This window comes from Aspergillus karnatakaensis, assembly GCF_047715665.1.
Source record: "Aspergillus karnatakaensis strain CBS 102800 unplaced genomic scaffold BJY04scaffold_82, whole genome shotgun sequence".
In the NCBI taxonomy this organism is placed as follows: Eukaryota; Fungi; Ascomycota; class Eurotiomycetes; order Eurotiales; family Aspergillaceae; genus Aspergillus; species Aspergillus karnatakaensis.
The window spans coordinates 1-17,972 of NW_027395794.1; the positions used below are offsets into that span (position 1 = coordinate 1).

At 52.9% G+C, this 17,972-nt stretch overlaps 9 protein-coding genes across 9 annotated transcripts; 4 read left to right on the plus strand and 5 right to left on the minus strand.

The window, feature by feature from the left end:
* Nucleotides 1-13: 13 nt before the first annotated feature.
* Nucleotides 14-1,223, minus strand: BJY04DRAFT_223991 (glycoside hydrolase family 27 protein; the record flags this gene model as incomplete). The annotated part of the gene is made up of 3 exons (XM_073717832.1): nt 14-609; nt 677-733; nt 824-1,223. Coding segments are annotated over 3 exons (1,053 nt in total), but the record flags the coding sequence as incomplete, so codon positions are not given.
* Nucleotides 1,224-1,270: 47 nt separating this feature from the next.
* On the minus strand, nt 1,271-3,173 carry BJY04DRAFT_232606 (putative amino acid permease family protein). Its single transcript, XM_073719775.1, has one exon. It carries the CDS (start codon nt 2,987-2,989, stop codon nt 1,403-1,405), a length of 1,587 nt encoding a protein of 528 aa, XP_073565249.1. The 5' UTR covers nt 2,990-3,173; the 3' UTR covers nt 1,271-1,402.
* Nucleotides 3,174-3,819: 646 nt separating this feature from the next.
* Nucleotides 3,820-4,377, plus strand: BJY04DRAFT_223993 (uncharacterized protein; the record flags this gene model as incomplete). Its single annotated transcript, XM_073717833.1, has 1 exon — nt 3,820-4,377. One exon carries the CDS (start codon nt 3,820-3,822, stop codon nt 4,375-4,377), a length of 558 nt encoding a protein of 185 aa, XP_073565250.1.
* Nucleotides 4,378-5,894: 1,517 nt separating this feature from the next.
* On the plus strand, nt 5,895-7,395 carry BJY04DRAFT_202016 (SNG1 family protein). The gene is made up of 2 exons (XM_073713133.1): nt 5,895-6,028; nt 6,088-7,395. Exons 1-2 carry the CDS (start codon nt 5,920-5,922, stop codon nt 7,290-7,292), a joined length of 1,314 nt encoding a protein of 437 aa, XP_073565251.1. The 5' UTR covers nt 5,895-5,919; the 3' UTR covers nt 7,293-7,395.
* Nucleotides 7,396-8,330: 935 nt separating this feature from the next.
* BJY04DRAFT_211283 (putative MFS transporter) lies at nt 8,331-9,884 on the plus strand (the record flags this gene model as incomplete). The annotated part of the gene is made up of 4 exons (XM_073714384.1): nt 8,331-8,357; nt 8,505-8,961; nt 9,004-9,422; nt 9,546-9,884. The coding sequence occupies 4 exons, from the start codon at nt 8,331-8,333 to the stop codon at nt 9,882-9,884; spliced, it is 1,242 nt and encodes a 413-aa protein (XP_073565252.1).
* A 224-nt stretch (nt 9,885-10,108) lies between these two features.
* On the minus strand, nt 10,109-12,098 carry BJY04DRAFT_232608 (amino acid/polyamine transporter I; the record flags this gene model as incomplete). Its single annotated transcript, XM_073719776.1, has 6 exons — nt 11,546-12,098; nt 11,264-11,486; nt 10,926-11,214; nt 10,671-10,855; nt 10,522-10,580; nt 10,109-10,468 (listed from the first exon to the last, which is right to left on the minus strand). The coding sequence occupies exons 1-6, from the start codon at nt 11,906-11,908 to the stop codon at nt 10,109-10,111; spliced, it is 1,479 nt and encodes a 492-aa protein (XP_073565253.1). The 5' UTR covers nt 11,909-12,098.
* A 161-nt stretch (nt 12,099-12,259) lies between these two features.
* On the minus strand, nt 12,260-12,766 carry BJY04DRAFT_223997 (uncharacterized protein; the record flags this gene model as incomplete). Its single annotated transcript, XM_073717834.1, has 1 exon — nt 12,260-12,766. One exon carries the CDS (start codon nt 12,764-12,766, stop codon nt 12,260-12,262), a length of 507 nt encoding a protein of 168 aa, XP_073565254.1.
* A 710-nt stretch (nt 12,767-13,476) lies between these two features.
* Nucleotides 13,477-14,862, minus strand: slt11 (Pre-mRNA-splicing factor ECM2). The gene has a single exon (XM_073713134.1). The coding sequence runs from the start codon at nt 14,744-14,746 to the stop codon at nt 13,610-13,612; it is 1,137 nt and encodes a 378-aa protein (XP_073565255.1). The 5' UTR covers nt 14,747-14,862; the 3' UTR covers nt 13,477-13,609.
* Nucleotides 14,863-14,956: 94 nt separating this feature from the next.
* On the plus strand, nt 14,957-16,977 carry erg6 (sterol 24-C-methyltransferase). The gene is made up of 4 exons (XM_073713135.1): nt 14,957-15,022; nt 15,085-15,697; nt 15,760-15,794; nt 15,842-16,977. Exons 2-4 carry the CDS (start codon nt 15,494-15,496, stop codon nt 16,734-16,736), a joined length of 1,134 nt encoding a protein of 377 aa, XP_073565256.1. The 5' UTR covers nt 14,957-15,022; nt 15,085-15,493; the 3' UTR covers nt 16,737-16,977.
* The last annotated feature ends 995 nt before the right edge of the window (nt 16,978-17,972 follow it).

The window sequence follows — 17,972 nt, forward strand, 5'->3', positions numbered from 1 at the left end:
CCCTCCAATTCACCACCGCAGCAACAACCCTCCCCCCCTGCAGCTCCCCACTCCAAACCTCACTCCCCTCATCCGACCACCTCCTCCTCAACCCCGCCGGAACCCCCAAAGCATCCTGATTAAACCCCACCACATCCGCATTGGTCAGAATCTCCAAACTCCCCCCTCTTATCCCCTCCAGCTCCGCCCCAATCGTCAACGGCGATTTCAGGATACTCCATAAGGAGAAATGCGTCTGCTCCTCTGGTATACTCAACACATATCCACCTTCATTCTCACTATTAGCAGCAGTCGTCCCAACAAGCAACATATCCAGATCCGCCCACTGGCCCTTCCCGACAAACTCCTGCTGCGGGACAGCCTGGTTCAGCGTGCGGACGATACTCCGCCAGTGCGGCGTGATGTCGTTGCCGATGCGCCAGGAGTGGCCGATTTCGGGGGCCCAGAGGGCGGGGAAGTCGATGCCCCATTCACAGACTTGGAAGAGGATGGGTCGTTCTTGCGATTGCAGGTGGTGGGACATGAGGGTGAAGCGTGGAGCTGGGGAGGTGGAGGGGGCGTAGTTTACGTTTGGGTAGTTTGTTGCGGCGTCGGAGTAGCAGTTGTCGTCTTTCCTAGCATGTTAGTATTTGTAGCTGGTTTGATTTGGGATCGGATAGCGAGGGGCGGGGGATACATTTTAGAGAGTCGATTTCCCAGCTCGCGAACGTCTGAGCGTCGATTTCTTCGTGGTCTAGCGATATCAGCATTAGCACGGTACCCTTAATGCTAAATTCGAAGAGCAATATGAGTTCAGTGAGTCGGTAAAGAAAAAGATCCATACATAAGCTCCCAGTATTATTCGGCGGACTCCCACAAAGCAAAATCCCCGAATCGCCATAAGCGCCAAACAGTAACCCCCTCTCATGCAGATACTGTCCTAGCGCCGGAAAGCCCTGCGGGAAGAGGGTCTCGTTCCAGGTGATAGTGCCGTTGGGCAGTCTGTCTTCGACGGACCAGCCGCAGTCTACGGTGACGTAGCGGTATCCGGCGTCGGCGAGACCTGTCTCGATCAGTGCTTCGGCGTTGCTGTGAATGATGCTTTCGTTGGGGAAGCAGTTGTACTGGTTGTATGTGTTCCAGCCCATTTGGGGGGTGCGGGCGAGGCCATCGTCGAGACGGGGGTGGAGGGGGCTTGCTAGGGTAAGCGGAAGGAAGGGCAACAGTGGTAGGAATTCGATCATTGTTATAGGTATTATTATGCTCAAATTCAAGGAAATGCCTGTGCGGTGTTGATATCTTGCTATATATACACAATAAACCCTGTCCCCGGAGAATTTCCTCTTTGAGCATGCCGATCTTCGACGCAGATTAGGCTAATAGTGAACCAGGGTGGTGAGGGGTATAAATTGACTACTGCACATTACGTCTTCTCACTCACCCCATCACCATGCTCCAACCGCCGAGCGTAGATCATCTGCGCCATGGCATCCTCCGTCCTCAAGAATGTGCGGGAGCCCCGGAGGAACCAAAACCCCACCGCCACCACCAACATGACGCCAAACACCGCGATTGCATAATTCATGTCCGCGGGCGCCGGGTCTGGATCGCCGGGAAAGAAGAAAAAGACTGTCGTCACGGCGCAGTACACCAGACTGATCCAGTTGATTGGCTTGCCCCACCGGCCAAGATGGAACTCACTCGGTGGGAGGCGATCTCGACCGACAAAGAGGAGGACAGCGATTGGAATGCCGTAGGAGACCGTGAGAGCGATGGTGCTGACGCTGAGAATGGCTTCCAGCACGGTGCTAGCGAAGAGGTAGAGTACTCCGACGAGGGCGATGAGGAAGCCCTGGAGCCATAGTGCGCGGGCTGGCACTTTCCATGTCGGGTCGACGAGAGCAAAGTATTGACTCCATGGCAGGCCGCCGTCGCGAGCGAATCCCCATGTGAGTCGAGAGCCTGTTGTCAGGATGCTGATACCCTGGCCGAGGCCGTTAAAAATGAAGAGAGCGAGAAGCACAGCAGCACCCTGCAGACCCACTGTCTCTTGGAGGAGTGCAATGAACGGGAGGTCGGCATCAACCACATTGTTGATGTTTTGGATGGAGAACAAGCAGATGATCATGAAGATGAACCCGGTAACAGCGCCCATCAGAACAGCTAGCCAGATGATGCGCGGCCCGTCCTTTCGTGCATTGGGAATTTCCTCAATCATGTGAATGCAGGAATCGAATGCAGTGAGTCCATATGCTGCCTGGACGAGACCGGTAAACCAAACGACGCCGTCAGGCCAGGATGTGCGGTTTATCCACTCCCCGAAAGCGAAAGAGGCTGGCTGAAAGGATAGGCTCGACCTGGCGCCGACCGAGATGAGGAGGGCCAGAGACAGAATAACGAACAGGGCTGTGAAACAGATACCGACGAAGGAATTCAACCACGGCAGTACCTGGTCCTTTCGACAACTGACGACATTGACGAGCGTCAAAACCAAGACAACGCCGATATAGACGACAAACTGTAGCCACCCCTTGCCCGCGCCATCCCACTCCGGGTCAAACATGACCTTCATCCCGAGCAGAAACTCGGTCATGAAGGCGACCTGCGACGCGGTCAAAGTCCACCAGCCGAAGGTGTTGATCCAGGCGGTCATGTAGGAAACAAATCGGCCAACCGGCGTGTTCCAGAGACGACATACCCAGTACGCTTGCCCTAGGGCTGTTGGCATGCTGCTGGTCATTTCACCCAGACTAACGGCGACACAAAGGTTGCACACCGTAACGAGAACCAGGCCCCATAGGATGGTGATAGGACCGCCGTTGGTAAGGCCACTGCTCAAGCCCTGAGCAAAGGTCGAATAGGTGCCAAGAACGCAGAATGCTAGAGAGAGCATACTCCATAGACTGAATTTGCGCGATAGGCCCTGAACATGGCCCATCTGGGCCAGGTCTTGCTCATCATCGTCTAGGATCTGATGGCCCGAGGGGACGGGCTTGCTGTTGGTGTCCATTCCTATTTATGACATGATCGGAGATGGAGAGACACTGTAAGATAATAATAAAACAAAAAAGGACCCGCGACAGGCACGAAGAAGAAAATTCAGACGGATCCGTTTTTGCGGGGAACGCCGCTGGATGGATTCGGTTCTGGCCGCCGAGGTGGGTCATGAAGTCATTGCAGCCCAACTCAACTTGGAGGCTGAGAGACTTCACCAAGGCCGATCGAGTGTTTCCATCACGCTACCTACTTTCTTTTAAGCTAGTGTGCTTAACAAGCAGGTCCATGCGTTGGCCCCGGAGGGCTGGGTGCCAGGGGCGTGGAGGCTATAGCTCGCCACTACGTACTGGTTGTCTATCTAACTGGCCTCAAAATAATAGTGCACTATACGTGGCAGAAAAGATCTGAAAGAACATCGCTGTTCGCTTTAGCACGCTCTAACCTGAGCAGTCGAAGACGGCAAAGAGTGCGAGACTAACTGTTCGTTCTTCCCTGCCCTAACCACAATACCCCAGCTACTCTACCCCTTAGGGTATCGATCGCTGAGGTACACGGAGCCCAGGACACGAGTATGATGCGCTTCTTTCACTAGAACAGAGAGCTTTGTCAATTACCATTGAGAGCAAAGCAACTACCCTCTCGGTCTTGCAATGCCTTTCACCGTTTACCCAGATCATCAGATGTTGGCCTGACAAAGGTCCTGAAACGCTCCCTTTGTTCTCGTTCTTTCTCAATATATTCGATAGTAACAAACATGATGATAGGTTCACGGAATGAATAGAGCCAAAATCCATATTTGCAGTCTTGTGAAGAAGTCCGCTCACCACCAACCACATTAGCAAAATGTCCCTGCTTACACTTGCAGAAGAACTAATCTCTCCCTCTCGAACCAGCCTCTCAAACCTAATGCACCGCTGCAGGAAACTCCACCGCATCACCTTCCCAGTCCTCTACAACCTCTCCCCCAGCGAATTCATCTGGCTCTATGGAAACCCCCTCTTCAACCCCCACACAGACATCATGAACAACCTCACCCCCCTCTACCTCAAGCGCGCACAAACAAACAAAGGAATGGCCTTCCACGGCCTCCAAACCGCAGTCGAAGAGGGCTGCATCATCCCAGCCTCCTTCCGGCTCACCTTTGGCGCACCAATTGCTAACGCCTATAATCTTAAAGGCTACGAGCACTTAGACCTCCTGATAATCGCAACCAGCAACGACGACATAAACATGCCTGCCCTTCTACTACAGACAAAGCAGACCTCTTGGCCGTCCAGCTTCCCGACTTCTACTCCTGGTTCCATAAGTGCACCGCTGGCCGAGACACCCTGCTCCACTACGCCGCCATTAGCGGCTCAAAAAAGGTATTTTGGTGGCTCATCGCTAACGGTATGGACGTGAACTCTCGAGATCCGTATAACCTCTCCCCGCTCTCCAATCCCTCGCATGCGGCCACGAAGATCTAGCCAGACTCCTCCTCCAAGCCGGCGCAGACATCAACAACATCGAAACACACCAAAACTTTCCCCTGATAAGACAGACAACTCCAAGTCTCGTATACCTCCTAACGCAGTGCGGCGCGGATGCAGCACGCACAGACAGCTCAGGAAATATCCTGCTGTGGCATGTAGCCTGGGCGCAGGATCCGAAGATGGTGCAGATTCTTGTTCGGCCGGGGGTTGATCCAACGCGACTGATGCGAGCGGGAAGACGGTACTGCTCGCTGCGATTGAGCGGGAGGAGATTGGTGTTGCGCGGGAATTGCTTGAGAGTGGCGCTGTGGTTAATGCTCGGGATGCTGCTGGGAAGACGCCGCTTAGGTGCGTGTGAGCTGCCGGATGCTTGGATGATGGAGGTGCTTCAGGATGCGGGGGGGGTATACAAGTGGTTTCTGTTCCGGTAAGTGTAGTTGATCAGAATTGGGGCTTGTACGAGTGGGTGACGGTTATATATGAATTGATCTTGCAGATTGGACCTGTCAGGTAGGTCTGTCTTGTGCTTCGGCTTTGCCAAAAATAGCGATGAAGCCCGAGTCTCGCGAGCTATCTGGTCACTAAAAGCACTATTGCCCTCATGCTTTATACATTAAGGTAGGCTATTCATATAGTTCATGATGAAATAGGCTACTGATACGCTTATATCCCCAGCCAAGTCGAGTCTCAACTGTCTTCTTGAAGCTTTCCAGCTAGAGGCTCCCTGTATACTCAAGGGATCCAAATGATATAAAAAAAAACCAGGGACAGCAGTAGTGAGCCTCGCAAAACAGAAAACATGTTCTGAGAACACATCTTAGAACATATAAGAGTAACCTTATTAGATCCCTGGCTCTCTTATTGCCGAGACCGCTACCAATACGCATACGCATACCTGCTTTAGTTTTTCAGAAATCAACCTGTCGAGCTGAGCACGCAACTGATATTTGCTGAAACAAACCATACCTGACTAGATGCTTACAGTCTCTTCCGCCATGAATGTCCTGAGATAAATTCAGGAGCTCAAACCCCCCTCCGCAAGACCAATCTAGATAGTCAGATCAACGACAGTCCAGACATCGAGCAGAAAGAAAGCCACCCGCATCTGGGATTGAGGCCGCTGACTCACCGTCGCCATAAAGCAGAGTTACCAATCCTCAAGCATCCTAGCCATGATAGATCCAACAAGGGTTGAGGTAAGCGGCGTGCAGGTGCGTATAGAAGTCTGATTGATAAGCCGGGCTGTTTCCGCCTTTGTTCTGATTGGTCGGTAAAGTCGACCACGAGGGATAGTGCGTATCGGCTCGGTATATCCGGCAAGGCAAGCAATGTGATTGGCTGTGCTGGTTAGTTCCGGATTTAAGAGGCGTCCGAATGCGGCCGATGTCCGAGCTCCTGTTGGATCGCGAAAAATTACATATTTCGTCATTTCCCCTGCTGTGGACTGTTTCACTGTTTGATCATTGCAGACATGGTTGAGACTGGCCAGAAGATGGAAGAATCGAAAGGGCCGGTGTCTTTCTTGGACCCGGCGCTGAGGCCTGTTTGGAAGACTGTGCTGCTGAAGTGGGCGAGAACTGGTAGGAACCCCTTGCTTGGTCGGTTTTTCCGGGCGGATCGCTAATCTGAGTCTGGGCAGTGTTGATGCTCTGCGTCTTTATCCTCTGCGTTCTCAGTTTATATTGGGCCGTGCAGTTCAATGTTGAGAAGAATATCCCGGCTTTGAAGGTATGGGTTGTCGACTTTGACGACGCGCAGGATGCGCTTGTTGGGCCTGCTGTGACAGATCTCGCCGAGAAGATCATCGCCGCCGATAATGGGGATCTGGGATACACCGTCAAGCCAGCTTCCGAGTTCAACAACGACCCGATCGCCGTGCGCCAGGCAGTTTACGACGAGCACTGCTGGGCAGCCATCGTCGTCAACGCAGACGCCACTCGTCTCCTTCGCGACGCAGTCACCACCGGCAACGACAGCTACGACCCCTCCGACGCTGCACAGTTCATCATCCTTTCCGCTCGAGATCAAACCACCGTCTCCAGCTACATCACGCCCTCCTTCAACGCGTTCGAACTGCAATTGCGCTCCGAATTCGGCCCACAATGGGTGCGCTCTCTCGCGCAGCAATCCGCCAACCTCACCCGCGTCCCCCAAGCAGTCAACCCAGCCGTCGGCTTCACGACCCTCGACCTACGCCCCTTCGCCCCCGCCGTCGCAACCCCCTCTGTGACAATCGGCCTGATCTACTTAATCATCCTTTCCTTCTTCTCCTTCCCCTTCCTCATGCCCATCCACGCCACCCTCCTACACGGCAACCACCCACCCCTCAAGATCCCCCAATGGATCCTCTGGCGCCTCCTCTCCAGCATAGCCGCCTACTTCTTCATGTCCCTCTTCTACTCCTTCGTCTCGCTGGCCTTCCAAATCCCCTTCTCCAACGCCCCCGCCCCAGACACTATCTCCGCCGAGAACCCCAACGCCTACGGGAGGGGCTCCTTCGTCGTCTTCTGGATGCTCAACTGGGTCGGCATGGCCGCGCTGGGCTTACCCTGCGAGAACATGGCCATGGTTCTCGGGCCGTTCAGCCCGCTGTGGCTGATCTTTTGGGTCATCTGTAATGTCTCGACGGGGTTCTATGCGCTGGATCTCGCGCCCGGGTTCTTTAAGTGGGGGTATGCGTGGCCGTTGCATCGGATTGTGGAGGCGCTGCGGACGATTCTGTTTGGCACGCATTCGCGGATTGGGCTGGATTTTGGGATTCTGTTTGCGTGGGTGGCGGTTTCGCTGGCTTTCTTTCCGGTTGCGACGTTTGTGATGCGGTGGAGGATGAAGAGGGGGTGGTAGGGGGTGGTAGGGGGTTGTTGGTTTGGCATAAACTTAATAGATTTTGGGTGCATATAGATGGATAGATTTGATACCATGTAGTTTAATTAATTCTAAAGCATGCTACATACTTTTCTATAACGATCTCGCGAGATTCTGGAGGTTCTGCCATCACCTCCACGTCTAGTAATCTGGTCGATACTAGTTTTCCATTCGACATCCTGAAACAGCACCATAGACAGGCACAGCAAATGTAAAATTCATACAAAAGCCAATCCTGTTAGATGGAACGCAGAATCCACAACAGCTCTGACAACACGAATTACCCTATACCGCAAAAAGTTGCATTCTACCACTGACAACTCGCTTCAGCACTAGACGCCGGACAGAAAACGTCACCAGGAATAACCACGGTTTCAATTACAGTTCAACCATACCAACAACCCCCACGAGCCGCAACAAGCTTCCGACCCAATCCAGCACAAGTGCTGCACTGAACTGCTATTTACGGAAATCGGACCCTGAACTTAGGTAGAACCTAGACCTGAGCCTCGACCGGTCCCAACGGTAACCGGTCAACGACAAGCGGGGACTAACCGCGAACAAGACGGAAGCTAGTCTTTGGGGCCTTGGTCGGAAGTCCGCACCGATCAATGGATTGGATTGGAAAGTTGGAGTATTTGCCGGTTTAGGTAGATTTGCCAGCTAGCCTAGTGTGGTCTTTCTCAGAAATTGGATATAAGTACTCTTTGTTCCCCACTGCGGTACTTGGATCTGGATCAGGTAGCTAAGTACTTGTATACGATGGCAGTGAGTACAGACTTGGAGAAGCAGTCGGAACAGCCCCTGTCCCTGTCGCTGCCCCTGCCGCAGCCATGCACGCCAGACGCGGAAAAAGGCATCCAGTCGCAATCTGAATTGCGGGGTGACAGCCGCAGCGCCAGCCTGAACTCTCACAACCATGTCAATAACAATCCCAACGACCACGAACCGGAGAGATGGAACCACCCTCGCTCAAACATCATCAAGACCTTCGCGACCTTCTGGGCCTTTCTCGTCATGGGCGCAAACGACTCTGCTTATGGAGTAAGCTAAGCTCTTTCTTCCTTCGTCTCTCCCCGCAATTTCCAAGCATATGAATCTATACACTGACACTGTACAGCCCTTAATCCCCTACGTACCTCCCCCTCACCCCTCCCAGTAACAACCCCCAACCCTAACTCAACCCACCAGCTCGAAACCCACTACAACCTAACCTACACAACCGTCTCCCTGGTCTTCCTCTCCCCGATCGGCGGGTACACCCTCGCAGCCCTCACAAACAACACCCTGCACCACCGCTTCGGCCGGCGCGGCATCGCCCTGCTCTCGCCGGGCTGCCATCTCCTCGCCTATATCGTGAACTGCCTGCACCCGCCATACCCGGTGCTCGTCGTCTCCTTCATCTTCGCCGGTCTCGGGAATGGCCTTGCGGATTCCGCCTGGAATGCCTGGATCGGAGACATGCAGGACTGCAATCAGGTGCTGGGGTTGTTGCACGGGTGGTATGGGCTGGGTGCGGTGCTAGCGCCGCTGGTCGCCACGAGTCTAGTGACCGAGGCGAGGGTCGGGTGGTGGTGGTTTTATTATATTATGGTAAGCATTCTTCTTCTCATGTCTATATCCGGGATGGGGATGGGGATGGGAATGGGTTCGGACGCTGAGTCTAATACTAACTAATGAATTGTATGAGTTGAACAGGTCGCCTGCGCATTCATCGAGCTAGCATTCTGCCTCTACGCCTTCTGGGACGAGAACGCCGCTGCGTTCAAGGCCTCGCAGGCTCGGCACATGCCCACTCCAGCTCCCACCTCCACCTCCTTAGAACCGGGTGCAGCGACGCAGGCTGAAAGCGAAACAGGCGGCATCCGCCGCGCGCTCTTCATCCCGCGCTACGCGCGCATAACCTGGACGATGGCGATCTTCCTCTTCGGGTACGTGGGCGTGGAAGTCGCCGTCGGCGGATGGACGACGACATTCATGCTGCGGATCCGGGGCGCGTCGGAGTTTGCATCCGGGATGGCGGCGATGGGGTTCTGGTTGGGGATTACGGTTGGCAGGGTGGTGTTGGGGTTTGTTACGCCGCGGGTGGGGGAGAAGGTTGCTATTGTGGTGGGTCTTTTCTTTCTTTCTTTCTTTTTTTCTTCCCTGGAGTATTATATCAGGGTGCGTGGAAAGGGGGAGGGACTAGTCCTGATTCTGGTTGATTGGGGTTGACATTGTGATAACATGCAGATCTACTTCCTCTTCTCCATCGCTGCTAGCTTGTTAGTCTGGCTCGTGCCCAATTTCTATGCCTCTGTCGTGGCCGTCTCGATCCAGGGGTTCTTTCTCGGTCCCATGTTCCCTGGTGCTGTTGTCGTTGCGACGCGACTCCTCCCCAAGGCGCTGCATGTTAGTGCGATTGGGTTCGCGGCTGCGTTTGGGGCGTCGGGTGCCGCCGTGCTCCCCTTTGCTGTTGGGGCGGTGGCGCAGGCGAAGGGGGTTAAGGTGTTGCAGCCGTTTGTGGTGGGGTTGAGTGTGGCGATTTTGGGGCTTTGGGTTTCGCTGCCGAGGATTCCGAAGAGGGGCTAGGGTTTTCTTCAGGTTGTTGGAATGGAGTGGGAGATATAACGGAGAGACAGTGGGATTGGGGTCCTTGGAAGGCGTGCCGGCGGGTGTAGTACATTAGGAGGATGAGGAGGGCCAGGCCGATTAGGACGGCGGAGCCGCTGTGGCATGTTAGCTTGTTGCTAGATTCATGGGATAGCAGAGATAGCTAGAGCTGGAGGTAGAGGGACAAGAGGAAAGGAGACATACTAATTCATGCTCCCCTTCGTCGTTGGGATCTTTGTTGGAAAGCAAAACAATACACCCACGAGGATCAGCCATAGTACGCTGAACACATTCACCGTGTACCCGACCACAGATCCTAGTTTGAACCATCTTTTTGCTGGTAGTTTGTGTCTTCGTCTGCAAGCCAGGATGCCCTGTGGGACAGTGAAGCCGATGTTGACTAGTAACGTAGCGAGGTTTATAACGGAGTTAAATGCCGTGCTGCTGGCGATGTAGATCAGGCCGAATACGATGCAGAAGACTGCGGAGAGGATGGTTGTCCGGACGGGAAAGTGAAATGTTGGTGAGATTTGAGTCAGATAGGTTGAGTAGGGGAAGACGTTCTTTCGAATCAGTATACTTTGGTATAGAGTAGAGGAATGACTGTCGTACTTACATCTCGAGCAAGCGTCCACGCAATTCGACTGACAGAGACCCATTGCGTTGATACCGTTGCTATAGCACAATCATTAGCTTCCAATCGCAGACCAGCGTAGTTCCATGTCTTCCAGATGTATGTCAAGGCATGGAGAAGCAAATCCATACTAAAATAAAGCCCCGTCAAACAAGCCTGTAAGAACGTCGCAACAGCTTTACTCCCAGTTCCCTGGTAGAATGCCTCCAGACTCGCAATCCACGCAGTCTGCACGGCATCCATATCCTTGATCCCAAGTAGAAGAACAATGATGAACGGCACCGCTGTCGCAACGCTGAGGACCATTGTCGTGTTTCTATTTCACGCAGCTCATCAGCCCCTTTACCCACAGCACATGCGACCGAGTTCGGAAAGTGAGAACATACATAGCCATGGGAATATCCCTCTGCGGCCTCGGAACCTCCTCAGACAAGTGCACCACAGTTCCCGCCGCCGAGAAATTATACATCCCCAAACTTATACTCAGCAGCCATCCTGTCGAGTTGCTCCACCCGCTCAGATTCCGGTGCAGGACGAGATTCTCTGGTCGATACTTCTCGCGTCCCATAACTGCCAGGATCGTGACGAAGAGTATAAAGCAGAGGATTGACATAAAGAGACATGTTTCTGTCAGGCGTTTGGTTTTGAGAGCCGGCGTGAGGAAGATAGGTATAACTGCAGTCGTCAATATTACTTGCAGTGTGGAGACTCGGGCGAGACGAACGTGAGAGAAGGATAATAGCCACATAAGCAAGATAAACCTCCCACGGCGTCGGCTGGAAGCCCTCAATCCAGAACGAGACCATGCCGAAGGTACTGATCGTGGTATATATCATGCCACTTACGCCGCCGATCCAGAAACCGAGGAGGTTGGTGATTCCTATCACGAACGAGGCGAAGTTGCGGGTTCTTTTGGGTGCGAGGAAGTAGACGAAGTGGTAGGATCCCTGTCATCATATTAGCGAGCTAGCTACCGTAGTTCTTTCGACGGTTGAGGGATGAATACTCCAGATGACGGAATTGCTGAGACCAGCTCAGATAGTCCTAGTAAGATAATCCACTGCGCTGCTGCTGCGATTAGTAGGGCGAAGAGGGTTGTGACGCCGCCGCCATATACGAGTGCAGTTCCGTGGATTGCGGCGTAGCTCATCCATGAGTTTGCAATTGCAAAGGCGAGTCCTATGGCGCCGCCTAGGGACATGGTGCGGTTGAGCTTGGGAGTCGACGGTGTGTTAAAGCCATTCTGGGTGTCATTTTCGCTAGATGGTGATGGTAGATCAGATAGCTTCTCGAGATGAGGTGCTCTACAGATCGCTTTAGGTATGTCGTCGTTAGGTATAGCCATGGTGGTGAATTCAGGAAGATGCATTGATTAGGTACCAGTACGACGTACAACATGACTATATAGTAGACAAAGCATTAGAAGCGCTCGTTCAGAGACGCAAGGAACGACTCAAACTTGGCAACGCAGGGGATATCAGGATACAATGAACGATGAGTGACCGCACAGTACAAGGTACTGTATCACGAGCGAGAAGGCAGGCAAGGAGCTGAAGAGGGGTATGATTTGGGTGCTTGGACGAGGGTCGGTGCGACGTCCACATTCCTGAGTGAAACATGATAGACGAATCCATTAATAAGCCGGAGTATAACCAGCTCCACAAACACATGCATCCCGCAATATAATACAACGAAATTCGAATCTGTCGTATTCCACCACTTAAACAGCGACACCGAACAGGGCGGATGCGAAGAGCATGGCCAGAACGCCGAGGCCGGTCTTTGAGACGGGCTGGCTGAGACGAGCGGCCGCACCAGTAGGCTCTGGGTCATCGTCGTCAGAGGTTGGCGAAGCGTCATCGCTATCATTGTCATTGTCATCGTCATCGTCATCGTCGTTATCGTTGTCTCCAGTCTGAGTTGGAGCAGGAGCGGTCGCAGTGGCCGTGAGGTTGCCGGAACAGAAGAAGTCCCCCGGAGTCGCTCCTTTGTCCTCGATACAGCTCAAGAGATCGCCGACACTCTGGCCTTGGGCGAGACAGTAGATACCGCAGTCGTCGTTGAAAGATTCGACGTCGGCATCGGCGCAGCAAGAGTCCATGATCTGGGAGTAGTTGCCTCCGGAGTTGATGAGACCGCAGGCAGCATCGTTGACTGGCAAGATCCATGAGGAGATTCCTCCAGTGCAGGAAGCCTCGGGGGCTGAGGAAGTGGTGGTGGCAGACATGATGTGATGGCTAACGAGTGTGTACGGATGAACGAAAGACAATGGGATGAGGAAAAGAAAGAGGATGGGATTCAAGAGATTTAAAGGATCAGACTTGCCATATTATTATTACTATATTTATCGTGTTTCACAGCATTGGATGTGATTGGATGGAATGACGTAGCATCAGCATTGAAACCTGCAGGTTGTGTTGATCGGTGCCGAGTTGGGGATGCTGTTGCTTCAAGTTCAGGTAGCTTCGGATTTCAGGTTGCTCTGCAGAGTTTGCGCAGATAATAGCCCATCGTAAGCTCACTTCAATGGCCATCTGCACTGTCACTTAATGAGCTGGATGAGGGTAGAAGAGTACAGGAGGAGACATCATCCAACCGAGGTCACCTGACCTTGTATACAACAATGGGTCGCCTGGGCTGATTCCAAGACCATTTGTGATCAGCTTCATGAAGTAGGTCGTAAAATGGACTGCATTTGAGGTGCTTTATTGATTGGGGCGCTACTTGGTCGCGGTGAGGCTGAAAGGTGCATAGGACCAAAACAGCAGCTCTTGCCTAATCAGCAATCAGCCTTGTCTGCTCTGACTAGATTTATATATATTCATACATTCTTACTCCATGGGCCTTACAGGACGAGAATAGCAGCATTTGAGGCTATGGTCTAGAAATAGTTAGGTAGTCTTGTAGTATACACGGCTATGAACTCAACATGATGGTATTTAGTTGTACTTTTAATTTTCACCGTAGGGTATTCATGGTAGCGATTCTTTACCAAATGCAAAAACACATAACGCCCGCTTCAAATATCACCTGAAGCATTCAAACTTCTTGAACAAAGGAATATTATACATCAATCGCCTTGCAAGCTAGAATACTGAATCTCTCCACTGCCGGGCGGGGGAGCGACGACGACGTTGCGAGGTCTGTCTTCCTGCTCGACACCCCCAGCAGCTGTGATGGCTTTCTGACCGTGACCCGAGACGGCTGGCCCAGCGGCCTGCCGTCCTTCACGCGCGTACTTCAGGCGCTCTTCTCGGTCCATGTTATCCAAAGGTTTCGGCTTTCCCCACCGGACGCGAAGCGGGCAGCCCTGGATGACGGCTTTGCCCTGACATTGTTTGGCAGCCTCTTCGGCGGATTCACGGGTAACGTAGTTGATGAAAGCGCAATGAGCACGGTGAGAACAAATAAGGGATCGGAGCTGGCCGAACTGTACGAAGAAGGAGCGTAGTGCGTGCTCGGGGAGATCGTCTTCGACACCTGTGACGAATAGTGTTGTGACATTGGGATCCGCAGGGGGAAGGATATCTTGCTGCGAAGGTGGCAGCTGAGCTGTGCCAGGGAATGGTCGGCCGCCGCGGCCACCACCGCGACCTCGACCAGGCAGGGCTGTGCCTCGTCTGCTCTCACTTGTTCGTACCGGTCCTGGTGCATTTCCATAACGACTCTTGACGACTGGAGAATCTGAAGGAGTTTCCTTCTCTCCGTCCTCTTGCGCGGCTTCCAGCTGGCGTGGTTTTCTGTAGTAAGGCTGACTGTTCGCTAGCCGCCTCAGCAACTCGCGAGCCTTCTCGTCCGTCTTCTCATATTCCTCCACCGCGCCTCGTCCCTCCTCAATTTCCTTCTCGTGTCCTTGAGCGTAGTATTCTCGGTTGATCGAACTCTCGGGCCCCGGCGCGACCATCTTCAAGGCGGCATCACGAACGACAATCGGGAGACCGAACGACAGATCGAGCATGCAGCACTGGCAGCAGTTCTTGAGTCGGGCGCAAGTGAGGCAGATATTCGTGCGCTTTTGGCGGGCAGTGCGGTCGGCCTTCCAGCGGAAGATTGTGAAGGGGCGGGTGCAGATCTTGCATTCGGCGCCGTGGTCTTCTTTGAGCATCTGGACGTAAGGATTCTCGGGAAGACAGTTTTCGCAGACGGATGGGAAGTCTGTAGACTCCCATCCTGATCGGTTCAGGTCTTGTTTGATTTGAGGGGGCATGGTTGAGGGAGTGAGTGTTGGTGCTGGCTCAAATTATGAATCAACCTGGAAGGTTATCGATAGCTTTGGTTCGAACTTCTGTGGCGGTTGTGGCTGGTGTGGGAGTGTGGCTGACAGCAGTCTACTCAGGAGCACGTGACTGGGCCTCGCCTCGAGCCTCCGGCGGTTGACAAAGACCATGCTTGGCATTCAATATTTTCCTGCAGGCGATCATCGTATTCGATACGCACTTTTATCACTTTCACATGCAGGCTCCAAGATATCCCAGATTACAAGGTCAGTTCAGTCGGATCCCGAGAAATCCGAGATCAAGCAGGCTAACTACGTATCGCGTAAAGCACTGCCAGCATGTCGGAAGACACTTGGATCCCCTCACAATCGACCGCTGTCAGGAACGACTGGATCGACCCCATACTAGGCTGGATGTAGTTAGCGTAGCACAGCTGTGATTGGCTAATGCGCCTCAAAAGTCGGAGACCTCCTTTCTTGAGGCGTCGTATTCATCGCGTATTCCCCAACTTTCTCTGCTTCTTTTCCTCCCTGTCACTCTCTCCCAAACATCTCCAGCTTGTCCTCATTCTCGCCTGGTTATAAAGACCTTCAATCGCAATTTGACAGTTCTTGTGCTTCGAGCTACTCAATTCCTCGCTCAACCGTCTCCCGCCTCCATCTCGCCTCTTTCCCGTTCACCCCTTTTCCGCGAAATTTCTCCCTTCACACCTCAAACCACACCACACCCTATTCACAATGGCTCCCTCTGCTTTAGAAAAGGAGAACCACCAGCGCGATGCTGATTTCAACGTTGCCATGCACGGCAAGTCCGCCCAGGCTCAGGGTGGTCTCGCTGCCATGCGCCAGAAGAGCGCCGCTGCTCAGAAGGCGGCTGTCGACGAGTACTTCAAGCACTGGGACAACAAGGCTGCCGAGACAGAGACAGAGGAGACCCGTGCTGTAAGCAGTCTCTCGCATTTTTGAGCATCAATGGCAGAGATTCTAATGTTTTCATGCGACAGGCCCGTCGAGCCGAATATGCCACGTTGACCCGACAGTACGTTCTGCCGCAATTCGAACACGAACAATGGCTAACTGCTGCAGCTACTACAACCTTGCTACCGATCTGTACGAGAACGGCTGGGGTACATCGTTCCATTTCTGCCGCTTCGCCCACGGCGAACCCTTCCACCAAGCCATCGCCCGTCACGAGCACTACCTCGCCCACTCCATGAACATCAAGCCCGGCATGAAGGTCCTCGATGTTGGCTGCGGTGTCGGTGGTCCCGCTCGCGAGATTGTCAAGTTCACCGATGCCAATGTGGTTGGTTTCAACAACAACGACTACCAGATCCAGCGCGCCACCCGGTATGCGGAGATTGATGGCCTCAGCGACAAGCTGAGCTTCGTCAAGGGTGATTTCATGCAGATGCCGTTCCCTGACAACTCCTTCGACGCCGTCTACGCTATCGAAGCTACCGTCCACGCCCCAGAGTTGGTTGGTGTCTACTCGGAGATTTTCCGCGTCCTCAAGCCCGGTGGTACCTTTGGTGTCTACGAGTGGCTGATGACTGACGAGTACGACAACGACAACGCGGAGCACCGCCGCATCCGTCTCGGTATCGAGCAGGGAGACGGTATCTCCAACATGGTCAAGGTCTCCGAGGGTCTCAAGGCCATCAAGGACGCCGGCTTCGACCTCCTTCACCACGAAGATCTGGCTGATCGCCCAGATGCCATCCCCTGGTATTACCCTCTTGCCGGTTCCTGGAAGCACATGACCTCTCCCTGGGACTTCTTCACAATCGCCCGTATGACATGGTGGGGCCGTGGCATCATTCACAAGTTCATCGGCACAATGGAGACGCTACGCCTATTCCCTCAAGGAACACAAAAGACTGCCGACAGTCTGGCTCTCGCTGGCGACTGCCTCGTCGCCGGTGGTGAGAAGAAGCTCTTTACACCGATGTACCTGATGGTCGGACGCAAGCCGGAGTAAATCACTCCTGAACGATGTAAAACATGACTAGTACCAGCATTCTCTGTTCATGTGCGGTCTATTCTCTTTAATCTTGCATATTTCCTTTCTTTGGTTCCTATTCTGTGTTGTGGTTTTTTATCTTCGAACTGTTTTATTATTTGCCGCCGGAGATGCTTTGTTTTCCAGCTCTTATGGGCCATGTATGATACGAGCATGTGCCTATGGTAATGAATGCATTAGACTAATAGACCAGTCGAACTGTCTTGTCTACTTTGTTCCACTCCGTTTGTGTGTTAGTCTATTCAACGTATAAACGATCGGCCCACGCAATGCCTATTACCTTCACAGCAGCAACCTACAGATCCAGGATCATGAAGCCTGAGGACTTGCGGACCTTCCATCGCCAGTGAAGTTATCACCAGTTTTATCAACCGACTGGGTTGGGCCATGTGCTCAAGTCTCATTAAACAAATCCGCAATACGAAGTACCGCAGAGCAACTGTGAGAAAAAGCCTACCGTCCAATATCATCCAAATCAGATCAACAAACTAAACTACCTATGGATACCTCCCCATTCGAACTGATCCCCTACCTAGCCCTTAACTCAACCAAGCCACACTCGTGGGTCTCCTGCTGAGTACTCTCCTTACAGTCTCTACCCTTCACGATAGCACAAAAATATACTTTAGTGGACTATATCCTAGCCTTCCTAAACTAACCCTCCCATCCTCAGGATAGGGCTATGACTCTAACTTCTATAGCTGCACTCCCCACTGCGCTCCGAAGAGCCATTGACCTACTACGCCCGTCAATCTACCGAAGCACATACCACCCAAAAGCAGTGTAGAGAGATAGGGATGACAAGTTTGCATATCAAAGGGATTCTATGCACGAGTAAATGGGGTCTCCACGATCCGTACTTATCAGGAGGCAGTTTCCCTGTCATCAAGGCTGTCCTCGCATCTGCTCAATATCTATTAGACGAAGAGAGGTGGCTAAATAGCAGTATATCTTGTGCTCTCTAGACAAGGGGATCTCAGTGTCATAGAGATACTGTTGCGAGAAGTGGTGGGTGTTTCAGCTCTCTACAACGCAGCTCATTATGTGGCCGGGGCGGTGGGATGAAGCGGTAGTCTGCTAGTTGAGGCTAGTGCAAATGCACCTTTGTATGTAAGAAGTGCGAGAGAAGAATGGTCGTATGGTCTTCAAGTTGAGGGAGAGGAAAGGGAGAAGGACGATGATAGTGGGTTGGAC

Excerpts from the sequence above, each read along its gene's own strand:
- BJY04DRAFT_232606 (XM_073719775.1), bottom strand. The coding sequence starts at position 2,989 with ATGGACACCAACAGCAAGCCCGTCCCCTCGGGCCATCAGATCCTAGAC.
- BJY04DRAFT_202016 (XM_073713133.1), top strand. The coding sequence starts at position 5,920 with ATGGTTGAGACTGGCCAGAAGATGGAAGAATCGAAAGGGCCGGTGTCT. Across the intron at positions 6,029-6,087 it reads GCTGAAGTGGGCGAGAACTG|TGTTGATGCTCTGCGTCTTT; the intron begins GTAGGAACCCCT and ends GAGTCTGGGCAG.
- slt11 (XM_073713134.1), bottom strand. The coding sequence starts at position 14,746 with ATGCCCCCTCAAATCAAACAAGACCTGAACCGATCAGGATGGGAGTCT.
- erg6 (XM_073713135.1), top strand. The coding sequence starts at position 15,494 with ATGGCTCCCTCTGCTTTAGAAAAGGAGAACCACCAGCGCGATGCTGAT. Across the intron at positions 15,698-15,759 it reads AGACAGAGGAGACCCGTGCT|GCCCGTCGAGCCGAATATGC; the intron begins GTAAGCAGTCTC and ends TTCATGCGACAG. Across the intron at positions 15,795-15,841 it reads TATGCCACGTTGACCCGACA|CTACTACAACCTTGCTACCG; the intron begins GTACGTTCTGCC and ends TAACTGCTGCAG.